Genomic DNA, 18,140 nt, shown 5'->3' with positions numbered 1-18,140 from the left:
ACTGATATCTACTGCAGTTTACAGCAATTTCTTCCTTAGAAGAGTGTTCTTTCACTAAATCCCAGAGTTCCAAAATAGTTGATTCAGACTATTCTGCCAGTTTAATAGTTGTGTTGATAGAGGGACTGATTCCTGGAGCTTCCTATTCTGCCATCTTCCCACAATCCTGTTTTGTTTTTGTTTTGCCACTTAATTTTTTTTTCAATTTTCATATATATATTTACAGCAGCTTTTGCAAATCAAAATAGGTTGCAGTCAATATGCAAAAAAGTACAAAGCTTTTGTAAATACAGCTACTACTTAATTTTGTTGTGCTTTTTTCTGATTTGTGGTACCTTCATTCATTTGACAGATATTTAGTAAATGCTTACTATGATCAGGCATACTATATACCATGTACTGGAGATAGAGTGGTGATTAAGAGAGGTACAGTCCCTGCCCTCATGTATGGTTGAATGGGAAAGACAGATATCACCTCTCATTAGTTAAAGTTGTGATAAGTTCTAAGTTGGAAAAGTACACAGTGGTATAAGAATGTGTAGTGGCTAAGATCAACTTACCTATTCTGGGAGGTGAAGGAAGGGCCCCCTTTAAGTGATAGACACTTAAACGGAGATATTGATTGTAGACTGTGCTGTATGGTTCTTACTGCTTGTGTCTAGGAATAGGAATATAATCTCACTTAGGAATATGACCTGTATCTTTAGTACAGATGAAAATCAAAAAGTATTTTTCTATCTTGAAGTCATTATATATCCATTTCTCTAGATTATTTTTAAAAAATAATAACTGTTATCTGTGTTGCTATAGCCTTGATGATATATTAATTCTTTTTATTCCTTTTAGGCTTTTTTATGAATAATCTTTTCCTCCTCAAAGTTATTAATGATATACCACTAGGGAGCCAGAGCAACATAAAGAAGAGAACAACAGAGTGCCTAGGTCTTTTCCTCTGAGATGACAGGATATTTAATTGATTTTATCTTGCTTAGAAATAAGAAAGATATTTGTTTTTCTATGCATAGGCTTTATGTACAGACAAAGATCTTCAGGAAATGGGAATTCCCCTAGGACCAAGAAAGAAGATACTACACTATTTTAGGACCAGAAAAAATTCAAAGGTATATGCCTAATATAACTTGTTGGACTAAATAATTCTTTGACATACGTGATATATCCTGGTGCTTTGTCGGCTATTTACTCTGGGGTGGTAAGTAATTTTGTCAAGTGTGTTTTTGTTCTCTTTTTGGAAACCAAATAGCTATATCCTTAAAAATGTTATTAGCTTCTCCCATGAACTTCTGCCGTTCAATTTTTCCTTCCTTTTTTTAATTAAAAATGCACTTCATATACCATGATATCTGCCTTTCTAAAGTATATAATTCAGTGGTTTTTAGTATATTCACAGATTTGTGTAACTGCTACCACCATGTAATTCCAGAACATTTCCATTACCCCAAAAAGAAACCCTATACCCATTAGTAGGCACTCCCTATTCCTCTCTTTCCCCAACCCCCGTTAACCGTTGACCTTCTTTCTACCTATTCTCCTTTCTTATACGATTTTCCTATTCTGGACATTTCATATAAATGAAATCCTAATGTTTTCAAGGCTTATACTGTATTACACTAGTGCTTTCTACCATTCACATTTTCTTGTTCTTGGTCACTAAGTGCCTTTTCATATCTTAGTAGTAATTTTTTTCCAACTTTTTAGTTGGTGGCTCAGTTCTTATTTAAGGCTTCTGTTTTTGACCCAGTATTCGTATCATTTTCTTTTATTTAGAGACATCTTACTTGCCTTGACTAGAAAAGCACAGCACTTCGTAAAATACCTTAGCAATCTACAACATTCCTTTCCACAGTGCTCTGCTGTTGTGTCCTCTCATGTTGGTTCCCTAAAGTTTAAACTGCTGCCCAACTAGCTGTGTAAAACTCTCATTATTTTAGAGTGTCTAGGGATGTTAATTCATGAGTTAAGGCAGCTGTTGTTTTCATTAGTTTTGTCTTGTTTTCTAAGGGACCCTTCCTAGAATTATTGGCTTCCATTTCAAAATTTTCCCAAGAGTCCTTTCAAACCAGTAGAAAATTGTGTAATCCTTTGGCTATTTTTACTACATAACTCCACAGAAATTTTTTTTTTTATTCTTTAGGCTGTTAATAGATCAACTCTGCGATCGGCTTCAGGGACCAGTATATCTGACATCCCAGAATCTAAGTTCTGCAGTAGTACTGATGATAAATATTTGGATGTTGGTATTGGGCAGGTAACAATACTAAGTTACTTTGATCATTTTACCTGTCTTTTGGTATGGTAGAAACAGATGTGGCTTTTGTTATTAACAAAAGATACTTTTGTTTCTCTTTCTAGGTATCTGTAAAATACCCCCAGCTCATCTATAAACCAGAAATATTCTTTGCTTTTGGATCTCCCATTGGAATGTTCCTTACTGTCCGAGGACTAAAAAGAATTGATCCCAACTACAAATTTCCAACATGCAAAGGTTTCTTCAATATTTATCACCCTGTAAGTATTGTGCAACTCTTGTGATTTCATCTGAATATTAAGGTTTATTGGTAAAGAACATATGATTTTCTGTTGTGTTGACTTGCTTTTTTCTGTAGCAATGAGATAACTTATAATCATACTGATCTGGAAAAGATAGGGCAGAACAACTGTACCTTTTTTTTTAATGAGTGTGTATTTCAGTGATTCTTGTCTTAGGTATATAGTGCCTAAGTCTGCCTATGTTTCTTCAGCAGTGGTAAATTAACTATTGCTTTTCCTCTGTAGTTTGATCCTGTGGCCTATAGGATTGAACCAATGGTGGTTCCAGGAATGGAATTTGAGCCAATGCTAATCCCACATCATAAAGGCAGGAAACGGATGCACTTAGGTAAGTCTGTGTATAAAACTTGATAATTCTGGACCTTCTGGAAGTGCAGACTGACTGGATCTCACTCATCCTTTTCAGCTGTGTTGGGTACTCACCTCTTAGTAAATATATAATCTTTACTTATATGTGTTTCAGAACTGAGAGAAGGCTTAACCAGAATGAGTATGGACCTTAAGAACAACTTACTAGGTTCTCTGCGGATGGCCTGGAAGTCTTTTACCAGAGCTCCATATCCTGCCTTACCCACTTCAGAAACAGCAGAAGAAATTGAAACAGAACCTGAATCAAGTTCAGAGAGGCCTAGTGGTCAGTACACATTGATTCCTGCATCAGGCCAGATAAGAAGGACTCCATGGGTGTGGAGTTCTTATTCTCCCCAGGCCTTCTTAGTTTCCTGTTTTTATTATATAGGACTTATGCTGTGGGTCTGAATGGGCTTTTGGTTTTGCCAGCCTTTTCTGCATCAAATAGCCACAAATTATGAAAAAAAAGTTTTTTTGAGGAAAATGTGAAGAGTAACAGCATCTGACCACTAGGATTTAAAACATTCCACATTTGGAAACCAGGGAGGTCATGTTAAGAGCCTGCTGTATGAAGCCCTTGCTTTTACAAGAGAAGTGTGTACATTCATGGGTCAGGTCACCTCCCTTCAGGAACTGTTCTGTCTTCCTGGCTGGAGTCTAGCTAGGATACCATTATCTTATTGCATAGTCAGTATTGCATTCTTTTGCTTTAATTTTCACTTACCTAAAGAGCTCTATCCCTGCTTGCATTTAGTTTATAAAACCATGGCAAATGAATTAGCTATCAAAGATACAGGTAATGAGTTGGACAAAAGAAGAAAAGGGAGTTGGACAAAACAGTGTGACTTGAGAAGGAGCTTTAAAGACTGAAGAGGAGGAATATGGGAGAGAGCTCTCTGAATAGGGAATAGTTCAACCAGTAAACTTGGAATCAGAGGGAAAGTAACAGGACAATCTTGGGGCTTGAAAACTTTTAGATTTTTATGATTCCTCCATATCCAGATGTTAACATAGAAGAGACCTCTGTGGGAATTAAAGAAGAAGTCCCACCCATTAATGTGGGAATGTTGAATGGAGGCCAACGCATTGACTATGTGCTACAGGAGAAGCCCATTGAAAGTTTTAATGAATATTTATTTGCTTTACAAAGCCATCTTTGCTACTGGTAAGTGTTTGTTTTTGTTTTTTGTCTAATTGTTTCACAGTTATTTGATAGACGTGGACAAAAGAGTGAGTTCTCATTTAGACAGTTACAAAATAGTACAGTCATGTGGTCATTTAAAGGAATCTGATTTAGATACATTGTTTTGTTTTGCAGTTGATTAGCTAATGGGGCTAATGAGGCCAGCATCCATGATTTCAGTTAAGTTGGTCTTGAAAGTGTAACCTTTTGACCAGTGGTGTGACAGGATGCATATGAACTGGAACATACATATTTCTGTCGCTAAAACTATTTTCAGGAACCCATTTAAAAGCATTTACAGTAGCTTGATTAGAATTATTACTAAATATGATTAATTACCTGATGGATTAATGGTATGTGTTGAAATTCATACAGTATAACAATATAACTTAGTCACTGAAGAAAGAGAAGTAAAAAAATAAAGTTAGGAAAATAAGTCAAATGCATGTTTTTTTAAAAAAATTTTAAACAATTTTGTTCACACATCATACAATCCAACTGAACTAAGCAGACATGCCTTCACCACCATAATCTATATGAAGATATTTCCTTTTCTTCTATATAGAATTCATACCCCTCCCCCATACCCCTAGCTTGTTGAAATTTAGTTTTTTTATTTATTAATTTAAAAAATTGACAACAAACAAAAACATTAACATATCATTCTGTTCTACATATATTATCAGTAATTCTCAAAATCATCACATAGTTGCATATTCATCATTTCTTAGAACATTTGCATCAATTCAGAAAAAGAAATAAAAAGACAACAGAAAAAGAAATAAAACAATAACAGAAAAGATTATACATACCATACCCCTTACCGCTCCCTTTCATTTATCACTAGCATTTCAAACTAAATCTGTTTTAACATTTGTTCCCCCTGTTATCTATTATTTATTTTTATTCCATATGTTCTACTCATCTGTTGACATGGTAGATAAAAGAAGCATCAGACACAAGGTTTTCACATTCACAGAGTCACATTGTGAAAGCTATATCATTATTCAATCATCATCAAGAAACATGACTACTGGAACATAGCTCTACATTTTCAGGCAGTTCCCTCCAGCCTCTCCACTACCTCTTGAATAACAAGGTGATATCTTATCTACTTAATGCCTAACAATAACCTCCAGGATAACCTCTCTACTCTGTTTGGAATCTCTCAGCCATTGACGCTTTGTCTCCTTTCACTCTTCCCCCTTTTGGTCGAGAAGGTTTTCTCAATCCCTTGATGCTGAGTCTCAGCTCATTCTAGGGTTTTCTCAATCCCTTGATGCTGAGTCTCAGCTCATTCCAGGATTTCTATCCCACATTGCCAAGAAGGTCCACCCCCCTGGGAGTCATGTCCCACGTAGACAGGGGGAGGGTGGTGAGTTTGCTTGTTGTGCTGGCTGTAGAGAGATGCCACATCTGAGCAACAAAAGAGGTTCTCTTGGGGGTGACTCTTAGGCCTAAATTTTAAGTAGACATGACCTATGCTTTGTGGGGTTAAGTTTCATATGAACAAACCCCAAGACTGGGGGCTCAGCCAATAGCTTTGGTTGTCCACACTGCTTGTGAGAATATCAAGAATTCAACCTGGGAAAATCAAATCTCTCCCCGTTCTCACCATTCCCCAAAGGAGACTCCGCAAATACTTTTCCAGTCACTAATCGAATCACTCTGGGATTCACTGGGGCATCACTCTGGATGAACCAACAAAATCTCACGTCTTACCCAAGACTCCAAGCACTCACGGTGTTCAACCAAGCCATCTACATGAGTTATATTAGGAAATGCAGTAGTCAAAATATAAATTTTGTACCAAATAAACATTTTTTACTTTAGTCTCACGCATAAGGTGAAATTTTAAAATATTAATTACCATCTATTTTCAGCACCCTGCAGTAATGACATTCCTTTGTTCTTCCTCATGCACAAACATTTTTAAAATTTGTGCATTTAGTCACTATCATTATACACTCTAGGCCTTCCTAGATTATACCATCTCAATCTTTAACATCTATCTTTCTTTCTGATTTCATTTATGCCCCCAGCCCTCCTCCCTCTATCATTCTCACATTCACCTTCATTCAGTGTTTTAACATAATTGTATTACAGTTTAGGTAGTATTGTGCTGTCCATTTCTGAGTTTTTATATTCAGTCCTGTTGCACAATCTGTATCCCTTCAGCTCCAGTTACCCAATATCTTACCCTATTTCTAGCTCCTGATGGTCTCTGTTACCAACGAAATATTCCAAGTTTATTCCTTAATGTCAGTTCATATCAGTGAGACCATACAGTATTTGTCCTTTTGTTTTTGACTAATCTCACTCAGCATAATGTCCTCAAGGTCCATCCATGTTGTTACATACTTCATAACTTTAGTCTGTCTTAAAGCTGCATAATATTCCATCGTATGTATATACCACAGTTTGTTTAGCCAGTCATCTGTTGATGGACATTTTGGCCGTTTCCATTTCTTTGCATTTGTAAATAATGCTGCTATAGACATTGGTGTGCAAATGTCCATTTGTGTCTTTGCCTTTATGTCCTTTGAGTAGATACCTAGCAGTGGTATTGCCGGGTCATATGGCAATTCTATATTCAGCTTTTTGAGGAACCGCCAAACTGCCTTCCACAGCGGTTGCACCATTTGACATTGGTAAATAAGTGTGCCTCTTTCTCCACATCCTCTCCAGCACTTGTCATTTTCTGTTCTGTTGATAATGGCCATTCTGGTGGATGTGAGATGATATCTCATTGTGGTTTTGATTTGCATTTCTCTAATGGCCAGGGAAGTTGAGCATCTATCTCTTCATGTGCCTTTTGGCCATTTGTATTTCCTCTCCTGAGAAGTGTCTGCTCCAGTCTTTTTCGCGTTTTGTAATTGGATTGGCTGTCTTTTTGCTGTTGACTTGAACAGTCTATTTATAAATTCTGAATACTAGACTTTTCTCTTATATGTCGTTTCCAGATATTGCCTCCCATTGTGTAGGCTGTCTTTTTACATTCTTGATGAAGTTCTTTGATGTGCAAGAGTGTTTAATTTTGAGGCGTTCCCATTTCTTTCTTTCTTTCTTCAGTGCTCTTTCTTTGGGTGTAAGGTCTATAAATCCACCTCCAAGTATAAGATTTAGAAGATATTTCCCAACATTTTCCTCTGTTTTATGGTCTTAGACCTAATGTTTAGGTCTTTGATCCATTTTGAGTTAACTTTTGTATAGGGTGTGAGATATGGATCCTCTTTCATTCTTTTGCATTTGGATATCCAGTTCTCTAGGCACCATTTATTGAAGAGACTGTTTTTCCCAGGTAAGTTGGCTTGACTGCCTTATCAAAAATCAATTGTCCACAGATGAGAGGGTCTATATCTGAACACTTTATTCGATTCCATTGGTCGATATATCTATCTTTATGCCAGTACCATGCTGTTTTGACCACCGTAGCTTCATAATGTGCCTTAAAGTCAGGCAGCATGAGACCTCTGGCTTCATTTTTTTTTTCCTCAGGATACTTTTAGCAATTCAGGGCACCCTGCCCTTCAGATAAATTTGCTTATTGATTTTTCTATTTCTGAAAAGTAAGTTGTTGGGATTTTGATTGGTATTGCATTGAATCTGTAAATCAATTTAGGTAGAATTGACATCTTAACTATATTTAGTCTTCCAATCCATGAACACAGTATACCCTTCCATCTATTTAGGTCTTCTGTGATTTCTTTTAACAATTTCTTGTAGTTTTCTTTTTATAGGTCTTTTGTCTCTTTAGTTAAATTTTTTCCTAAATATTTTATTCTTTTAGTTGCAATTGTAAATGGAATTTGTTTCTTGATTTCCCCCTCAGATTGTTCATTACTAGTCTTTAGAAACACTACAGATTTTTGAGTGTTGATCTTGTCACCTGCCACTTTGCTGTACTTGTTTATTAGCTCTAGTAGTTTTGCTGTGGATATTTCAGGGTTTTCGACATAATAGTATCATATCATCTGCAAACAGTGATAGTTTTACTTCTTCCTTTCCAATTTTGATGCCTTGTATTTCTTTTTCTTGTCTAATTGCTCTGGCTAGAACTTCCAACACGATGTTGAATAACAGTGGTGCTAGTGGACATCCTTGTCTTGTTCCTGATCTTAGGGGGAAAGTTTTCAGTTTTTCCCCATTGAGGATGATATTAGCTGTGGGTTTTTCATATATTCCCTCTATCATTTTAAGGAAGTTCCCTTGTATTCCCATCCTTTGAAGTGTTTTCAACAGGAAAGGATGTTGAATTTTGTCAAATGCCTTTTCTGCATCAATCGAGATGATCATGTTGTTTTTCTGCTTTGATTTCTTGATATGGTGTATTACATTAATTGATTTTCTTATGTTGAACCATCCTTGCACACCTGGGAGGAATCCTGCTTGGTCATGATGTATAATTCTTTTAATGTGTTGTTGGACTCAATTTGCTAGAATTTTGTTGAGGATTTTTGCATCTATATTCATTAGAGTGATTGGTCTGTAGTTTTCTTTTTTTGTAATATCTTTTTCTGGCTTTGGTATGAGGATGATGTTGGCTTTGTAGAATGAATCAGAAAGCCTTCCCTCCTCTTCAATTTTTTGGAAGAGTTTGAGCAGAATTGGTAATAATTCTTTCTGGAATGTTTGGTGGAATTCACATGTGAAGCCATGTGGTCCTGGACTTTTCTTTTTGGGAAGCTTCTTAATGACTGATTCACTTTCTTTACTTGTGATTGGTTTGTTGAGGTCGTTTATTTCTTCTCGAGTCAAAGTTGGTTGTTCATGCCTTTCTAGGAAGTTGTCCATTTCATCTACATTGTTGTATTTATTAGCATAGAGTTGTTCATAGTATCTTGTTATTAGTTACTTTATTTCTGTGGGGTCAGTGGTTATATCTCCTCTTCCATTTCTGATCTTACTTATTTGCATCCTCTCTCTTCTTTTCGTCAATCTTGCTAAGGGACCATCAATCATACTGATTTTCTCATAGAACCAGCTTCTGGTTTTATTGATTTTCTCAATTGTTTTCATGTTCTCAATTTTATTTATTTCTGCTCTAATCTTTGTTATTTCTTTCCTTTTGCTTGCTTTGGGGTTAGTTTGCTGTTGTTTCTGTATTTCTTCCAAGTGAACAGTTAATTCCTCAATTTTTGCCCTTTCTTCTTTTTTGATATAGGCATTTAGGGCAATAAATTTCCCTCTTAGCACTGCCTTTGCTGCATCCCATAAGTTTTGATATGTTGTGTTTTCATTTTCATTGGCCTCGAGATACTTACTGATTTCTTCTGTAATTTCTTCCTTGACACTGGTTGTTTAAGAGTGTGTTGTTGAGCCTCCACATATTTGCGAATTTTCTGGCACTCTGCCTATTACTGATTTCCAGCTTCATTCCTTTATGATCTGAGAAAGTGTTTTGTGTGATTTCAATCTTCTTAAATTTATTGAGACTTGCTTTGTGACCCAGCATATGGTCTATCTTTGAGAATTATCCATGAGCACTTGAGAAAAATGCGTATCCTGCTGTTGTGGGTTGTAATGTTCTATAAATGTCTGTTAATCCTAGCTCATTTATTGTATTATTCAAATTCTCTGTTTCTTTATTGATCCTCTGTCTAGATGTTCTGTCCATTGATGAGAGTGGGGAATTGACGTCTCCAGCTATTATGGTTGGTGTGTCTATTTCTCTTTTAAGTGTTTGCCACATGTATTTTGGAGCATTCTGGTTCGGTGCATAAATATTTATGATTGTTATGTCTTCATGCTGAATTGTTCCTTTTATTAGTACATAGTATCCTTCTTTGTCTCTTTTAACTGTTTTACATTTGAAGTCTAATATGTTGGATATTAGTGTACCTACTCCTGCTCTTTTCTGATTGTTATTTGCATGAAATATCTTTTTCCAACCTTTCACTTTCAACCTATGTTTATCCTTGGATCTAAGATGTGTTTCCTGTAGACAGCATATAGATGGGTCCTGTTTTTTAATCCATTCTGCCAGTCTATATCTTTTGACTGGGGAGTTCAATCCATTAACATTTAGTGTTATTACTGTATGGGTAGTACTTTCTTCTACCATTTTGCCTTTTGGATTTTATATGTCATATCTAATTTTCCTTCTTTTTACCTTTACTCATAGTCTTCCTTTCTACACTGTTCTTCACACCTCTCTCTTTTGTCTTTTCGTATCTGTCTCTAGTGCTCCCTTTAGTACTTCTTGCAGAGCTGGTCTCTTGGTCACAAATTCTCTCAGTGATGTTTTGTCTGAAAATGTTTTAATTTCCCCCTCATTTTTGAAGGACAGTTTTGCTGGATATAGAATTCTTGGTTGGCAGTTTTTCTCTTTTAGTAATTTAAATATATCATCCCACTGTCTTCTCGCTTCCATGGTTTCTGCTGAGAAATCTACGCATAGTCTTATTGAGTTTCTCTTGTATATGATGGATTGCCTTTCTCTTGCTGCTTTCAAGATCCTCTCTTTCTCTTTGACCTCTGACATTTTGACTAGTAAGTGTTTTGCAGTATGTCTGTTTGGATCTATTCTCTTTGAGGTATGCTGCACTTCTTGAATCTGTAATTTTAAATCTTTCATAAGAGTTGGGAAATCTTCAGTGATAATTTCCTCTATTAGTTTTTCTCCTCCTTTTCCCTTCTGTTCTCCTTCTGCGACACCCACAACACGTATATTTGTGCGCTTCATGTTGTTATTTAATTCCCTGAGTCCCTGCTCATATTTTTCCATTTTTTTCCCTATAGTTTCTATTTCTTGTCAGATTTCAGATGTTCCATCCTCCTGTTCACTGGTCCTATCCTCTACCTCTCAAAATCTACCATTGTAGGTTTCCATTGTTTTTTTCATCTCTTCTACTGTGCCTTTCATTCCCATAAGTTCTGTGATTTGTTTTTTCACTTTCCATTTCTTCTTTTTGTTCATTCCTTGACTTCTTTATATCCTCCCTCAATTCATTGATTTGATTTTTGATGAAGTTGAACATGTCTGTCCGAACATTCTGAATTAATTGTTTCAGCTCCTGTATCTCATTTCAATTGATGGTTTGTTCTTTTGACTGGGCCATATCTTCAATTTTCCTGGTGTGATTTGTTATTTTTTTGCTGGCATCTAGACATTTAATTATACCTTAATTAGTTTATTCTGGAGATTGCTTTCACTTTTTATCTAGGGTTTTCTTACTGGATGATTTGTTGTCTGTCTGTTCTTTGACATTCAGTTCAGCTGTTTCTGGACCTCTAGCTTAGGTTTTGTGTAACAGAGTAGCATTTTTCAGTTCTTGTTTTCTTGTTTCTTGCCCTGCTTGTATGGTGCCTTTTTCCCCCCACCCTTAGGAGGGTCTACGTAGGTGTTTTAGACCCCAGCCAGATTTTCCCAGACCAAACTGACCTCCTATCAGGAGGAAGGAGTCACTTGCATCGGTTTTCTCTGAGGGTGAGACCCAGCAGGTTGAAAGACTTTCCTGTGAAGTCTCTGGGCTCTATTTTTCTTATCCTGCCCAATATGTGGCATGGCGCTTGACTGCCTGCAGGTCTAACCAACATAAGATGATGCGGTACCTTTAACTTTGGCAGACTCTCCCTGCTGGGGGCGTGGTGGAGACAGAGAAGAGGTTGTAGGCTGGTTTTAATGGCTTTAAATTACCAAGCTCTGGTATCTGAATTCCTTAAGGAAGGGAATCCACCTGAGTTGGGCTTCACCCCTCCCCTGGGGAAGACACAGGCACCAGACAAGCCCTCAAATGAGCTTGTTTCTGCCTATGCCTGGGGAAGTTGCAGCCTGAGAAGCCCTGCCACCGAATCCAGAGCAGTCAAGCCTTTGTAGAAACACAGCCACAAAAACCTCTGTTTCTTTTCTTTTTTTCTTTTTCCGTTAGCCATGCCCCCTTGGCACTGGGGGGCAAAAATGAGCGACCTCCACTTTGACCAGGTTCACCTGAGCTGGGGGCCTATTTTTAGTTGTCAGAAGTTGTTAATTAATGCCACAATTGGTATTTGGTGGGCTCAGCCCCTACTGCTGTTAAAGTCTCTTTCCTTTCCCCTCTGGGGGAGGGTCACTGGGCTTGGGGAACTCATGGTTCTGGGGGTGCTCGCAGCCAGTCCAGCTGGTGCAGACTGGGTACACTGTGTGTCTGGTCACTGATGTGGCCCCAGGAGCTGTTCTATACTGTTTCTGGTTATTTAGTAGTTGTTCTGGAGGACGAACTGAAATGCATACATTGCTAAGCTGCCATCTAGACCCCTACTCCTTCCTCCTCATTCATTTTTAGCTGCATGATATTTCACTCTGTGGGTGTACTATAATTTATTTAACCAGTCTCTACTGATGCACCTTTGGTTTCTAATGTTTTGCTCATGTACGTGTCATTTCACTCATTCATGAGTATATCTGTAGGGTAAATACTTAGAAATGGAATTGCTGGCCCAAAGGATATATGTATTTGTAATATTTGATAGATATTGCCAAATAGAGGCTGTGCTTTTTATTGTTATTGTTTTCACAAATAAGACTTTTTATTTGACACTTTTAAAAGTCTGAATTTTAAACAGATTCTTGGACTGGTGGCTCATATCCATCAGCTTACTCCACTTTTGCACCTGTCTCTTCTCCAGTTGCTTTTCCAGAACTACTACCTTTACCATGAAACTCCATGGGTTTTCCCAATTCAAACTTGAGTTTCTTCAGCATTTTTACTTTTCTAACAAACACATCATAGAGAGGATAGATAGACTGGCAAGCCTTTTCTATGTCTTTATCAATGCTATCTTGTTGACCACTTCTTTCAAGACATTTGTCTGCACCCCTCGGGTCATGATTTCCGTCATCTTCTTCCGGATATGACGGACCTGTTGGTGCTGAGAATAAGAGGTCTTCTGAATCTGATTGTTGCGTTTTTTTTGTAAAACCAATGCAGAACAGACGAAGCAAATAACCATCGGTAGTTTTGACATCAACATGAGCTTCAATCATGGTCTGCCATTTTTTGACCATGGAACACATTTTGTCGCAGGTTAAGATCCATGCCATGGAATTTAGTTAGGCAGTTTTTGCCCTTCACATCCTCGGTAATCAGCTTGAATTTTCTAAATGCAACTTTATCATTCTGCAGATCAGCAAGACTCACTTCAAAAACACAACCCTTAAGGCCATCAGATACAATTTTGGTTCCTTGAGTCCTTGTAACTAATGTTTTCCCAATATTTCTTATATTAAACATTGCTGGTGCTTTCACGTCATACCAATCTTTCTTAGGAAATGGATCAACCACTTTCTTCTTGGCTCCTTTCTTGCCACCTTTTGTAAGGTGCTTGTTCTTGCCAACTGCCATGGTGCCGGCCCGAGAGCCAAGAGGGGAGGCTGTGCTTTTTTATATTCCTACCAGGAATGGATGAGAGTGTCTGTTTCTCCACAGCTTTTCCAATAGTTTTATTAACTTTTAAAATTCCCCCCAGTTTTTTGGATGAGAAATTTTCCTTTTCTGTGGTTTTAAAAATATATATGTATATATATAGTTCTTTTGATGCCTAATTGATGTATGATAAGCTGCACATATTTAAAGTAAAAAATTTGATGTTTTGACATATATACATCTGTGAAACATCACAGTCAAATTAACAAACATACGCATCATCCCCCAAATTTCCTTGTGTCTTTTTGTAATCCCTCCCTGCTTTTCCTTTACCCCCTTCTCCCTAGCCCCAGGAAACCAGTGATCTGCTTCTGTAGATCAATTTGTACATGACTTTTATATAAATGGGATCATACAGTATGTACTCTTTTTTTCCCCTGGCTTTTTTCACTCAGTGTATTATTGTGTGATTCATCAGTGTTGTATGTATCAGTAGGTCTTCTTTTATAGTGGTCAGCAGTATTCTATTTTATGGCTATAATGCAATTTGTTTATCCATTTATTTGTTATTTCCACTATTTGGCTATTGCATAGAAAGCTGCTATGACCATTTGTATGAACATTTTTTTTTTTTTTTTTTTTTTTTTTAAAGAGAGAGGGAGGAAAGGAAGGAAAGACAGAGAAGGAAGGAAGGATGGAAGGAAGGGAGGAAGAAAGGGAAACATCTTTAAACATTTTCTTGTTTTATTATATTTTGTTTGTTTGTTTGTTTTTTACATGGGCTGGGGCCGGGAATCGAACCGGGGTCCTCCGGCATGGCAGGCAAGCACTCTTGCCCGCTGAGCCACCGCGGCCCGCCCTGTATGAACATTTTTGTATGGACAAATCCTTTAATTTTGCTTGGGTAAATAGAATGGAATGACTGGGTGTCATATGGTAAGCATGGTATCTTTATTTAAAAAACACTGCCAAACAATTTTCCTGCCAGCAGTGTATGAGTGTTTCAGTTGCTCCCTATATCTGGCAACACTTGGTATGGTTAGTCTTTTTGACTCTTAGCCATTCTAAGTGGGTTAGATCTCATTATGGTTTTAATTTGCATTTCCCTAATGACTAATGATCCATATATCTTCGGTGGACTATCTGCTTAAATTTTTTGTCCATTTTTAAAAATTGGCTTATCTTCTTATTAAGTTCTTTATATATTGTAGTTGTAAGTCCTTATCAGATATATGTCTTCTCCTAGAATGTGATTTGGTATTTTTTTCATTTTCTTAACATTGTTTTGAAGAATAAAATTTAAAAAATTTTTTTACATATTTTTTACTTGAGAAAACAAGCAATATATATACTTAGAACCACCAACAATGGATATCTTAGTTAGCATCACCATAGACATTTTTAAATAAAGTATCCATATAATCATTGTAAAGCCTGTGTTGGTGCAGTTTCATAAACTGATTTAAAATTAAGGCAACAAGGAAAAAAATCTACATATTCAGATAACACAATTCTTAAATTCTAAGTATTAAACACTAACTTAGATACCATTTGATCAGCTGTCAAAACTGTGAATGGCTGGGCTGGCCACGGTGGCTCAGCAGGTAAGAGTGCTTGTCTGCCATGCCCAAGGACTTGGGTTCGATTCCCGGTGCCTGCCCATGTAAAAAAAAAAAAAAAACAAAAAACTGTGAATGAAGAACAAAAGATTTTGATTTGATGAAGTCTAACTTACTGATATTTGTGCTTTCTGACATATTTGAGAAATCTTTGCCAAATCCAAGTCATTAAGGTTTTTCCTTTGTTATAGAACTTTTATTGTTTCAGCACTTACATTTAGGTCTATGGTCCATTTTGAGTGAGTTAATTTTTTTAATACGGTATGAGGTAAGGATTAAGGTTCACTGTTTTCATAAAGCTTTCCAATTTATATAGCACCATTTGTTGAAAAGTTTCTCCAAAGGGCCTTGGCACCATATTGAAATCCAGTTGACCATATATATGTGTATCTATTTCTGGGTTTTCTATTCTGTTCGACTAATCTATTTCTCTATGTCAATAAAATATTGTCTTGATTACTCTAGCTTAATAAGTCTTGAAATTAAGTAGTGTGAGTCTTCCAACTTTGTTCCCCCTCTTTGGGCAATTACAGGTCCTTTGCATTTCCATGTACATTTTAGAATCAGTTCATCAATTTCTAAAAACATGCTGGGATTTTGACTGTGATTGTATTTTATCTATAGATCATTTTAGGGAGGCTTAATATCTTACTGTTTTATGATCCATGAACATGGTATTGCTCAATGTATTTTGGTGGTCTTTAATTTCTCTCGTAATGTTTTGTAGTTTTCAGTGTACATATTGTACATACTGTAGTTTTTGTTTTTTGTTTTTTTTAACTTTTTTTATTAATTAAAAAAACCAACAAACAAAACATTAAGATCACTCCACTCCACATACACAACCAGCAACTCTCAACATCACACAGTTGCACATTCACCACCCCCCAGAACATCTGCATTGACACAGAAAAAGAAACAAAGACAACAGAAAAAGAAATAAAATGACAACAGAGAAAAGAGTACACATACCATACTCCCCACCCCCCGCCCTCATCCACCACAGCATCTCAAACCAGACCCACCTCAACATTTGTTCCCCCTATCATCTACCCTCACTCCACATGTTCCACTCCTCTGCCGACACAGCAGCTAAAAGGAGCACCAGACACAAGGTCCCCACACCCACAGAGTCCCGCCGTGAAAGCTACACCATTGTTCAATCACCACCAAGAAACATGGCCACTGGAACACAGCTCCACACCCCCAGGCAGCTCCCTCCAGCCTCTCCACCACACTCTGAACAACATACTATAGTTTTAAATTGTATTTTTCTTAAGAGGAGTTCAGCATCTTGACATACACTTAAGGGACATTTTTAATGTCTTTTTCTGGGAGTTTATTTCCTTTTTTATTGAAATATTAGTCTTTTTCTTATTGATTAGTCTGTGTTATGAGTTGCAAACATCTGTTCCCCAGTTTGTCTTTTGACATTGCCTCTTTGTTTCTGTTATGTAGGAAATTTTTATTTTTATGTAGTCAAATTTGATCTTTTCTTTTTTGGCTCCTGGAGTTTGGGTCATGCATAGATATTCCTTACTCTCTTAATAACAAGGTTTATTCTAATAATTCATAGTTTCATATATGTCTATTGATTTTCTTCAGACTATGGTAATATGTCATGGATTGATCCAATTTATATTTTTCCAGATGGCTATGCAGTGTCTTAGCACTTATTAATTGATTTGACACTCCAACTGTATCATATACTAAATTCCTATATGTGTCTGGGACTGTTTCTGAGCTTCCTGTTGCCTATCTATCTATTTATGTACCAAGATCATACCATTTTAATGATTATGGCTTATAATATGTTCTGATATCTGCTAGAGCTAATCACACTTGTTGGTATAGGAGTTTGTTTACCTGGGGGTCCATGCATGGATTTGTGGTGGAAAGCAGAAGTCATATTAATCCAGTGAAATTCTGTTTATAATTTTGGGTACATTTGCATATATGATCTTTTTTTGGGGAGAAATCTATAGGTCTCATTAGATTCTCAAAGTGGGGACCCATGCCTCAAAAAGTATTGGACCACAAATTCAGAGGAATTGCAGTATATGTCCTTAAGGCAGTCCTTCATGAATATTATTTTTTATTATCAAATTTTGTTATGAACTAGATATAGTAATTGCTTATACCTGCACAGAATAATATCTGGAAGATGCAAGAGAAATTGGTAACATTGGTTGCCAGAAAATGGGAAATGGTAGCAGGAAACGATTTATTTTTATACCTTTTTTAGCTTTTGAATTTTTAATCATATGATTGCACTATTGTCTCTACAAAATAATGAATAACATTTTAGAAATTAAGGTGACCAGCCAATGGCTCCTCCATGTTGTCCTAAGCATGAGATTGGTGGAAAGGGAACAGTTCTTGGTCATCTACTACTAGTGTTTTTAAATCACTAGGCAGAAAGTCAGAGTTCTTTGCTAGAAGGTCACCCTCCAAACAAGTAATCTTATCTCTGAATCTGATGTTTTTGCTAGTAATTAAAACAAAAAACAAAAAACACACAAAAACTTGCAAAGTGATTGTGTGGATTAAATGAGGTAAATATATGTAAAGCATCCAGCACAAATACTAAGTTCCTTCTTTTTTCAACATAATTTTTTCCATTTACAGGGAGTCTGAAGATACAGTATTGCTGGTCCTCAAAGAAATCTACCAAACCCAGGGTATCTTCCTTGACCAGCCTTTACAGTAAAAATGACCCATCCATGGCTGCTTAATGTGAGTTTTAAATGTCATGAATCCAGGATGTTCTTAATATATTAACATATAAAGAAGTACAGAGCCTGAAACTCTTTGAATATTTTTCTGTTGCCAGTCACCAAGATCTGGGTACTGTTCATTTTTAGAGGGCCTCTAGTTAAAATTAATTGGAGAAAATTCATTCATAGGGAAAACCACAATAGCCCACACAGAGAAAGACCAGTGTGCATCTGTTTTACATGTTAATTCTGTCCAATAATACCTGTGATTTTTAGGATTTAAACTCAGAATCTTAATAGTTCTGATCATTTCCTCTATTAGCTATAATTTTTTTTTTCTTTTTGCATGGGCAGGCAC

General features: G+C 36.6%; 1 protein-coding gene and 1 pseudogene across 5 annotated transcripts in view; one reads left to right on the top strand and one right to left on the bottom strand.

The window, feature by feature from the left end:
- The window catches only part of DDHD2 (DDHD domain containing 2), an 89,367-nt gene that overhangs the window by 24,131 nt on the left and 47,096 nt on the right, over positions 1 to 18,140 (top strand). For 4 of the 5 annotated variants that reach the window (XM_077144176.1, XM_077144177.1, XM_077144174.1 and 1 more), the window contains exons 11-17: positions 1,026 to 1,121; positions 2,153 to 2,266; positions 2,371 to 2,526; positions 2,794 to 2,896; positions 3,032 to 3,202; positions 3,922 to 4,084; positions 17,694 to 17,801. In XM_077144176.1, the coding sequence (XP_077000291.1) occupies positions 1,026 to 1,121; positions 2,153 to 2,266; positions 2,371 to 2,526; positions 2,794 to 2,896; positions 3,032 to 3,202; positions 3,922 to 4,084; positions 17,694 to 17,775 (885 nt within the window). In that variant the 3' untranslated portion in view covers positions 17,776 to 17,801. The remainder of the gene's footprint in view (positions 1 to 1,025; positions 1,122 to 2,152; positions 2,267 to 2,370; positions 2,527 to 2,793; positions 2,897 to 3,031; positions 3,203 to 3,921; positions 4,085 to 17,693; positions 17,802 to 18,140) is intronic. The other variant, XM_077144179.1, reaches the window with a different exon arrangement.
- On the bottom strand, positions 12,494 to 13,433 carry LOC143669558 (small ribosomal subunit protein eS1 pseudogene; annotated as a pseudogene).

The sequence above is a fragment of the Tamandua tetradactyla genome, chromosome 26 (assembly GCF_023851605.1).
Source record: "Tamandua tetradactyla isolate mTamTet1 chromosome 26, mTamTet1.pri, whole genome shotgun sequence".
Classification (NCBI taxonomy): domain Eukaryota; kingdom Metazoa; phylum Chordata; class Mammalia; order Pilosa; family Myrmecophagidae; genus Tamandua; species Tamandua tetradactyla.
Note: the sequence above shows the minus strand (reverse complement) of the source record. Positions and strands in the feature narration are given on the sequence as shown.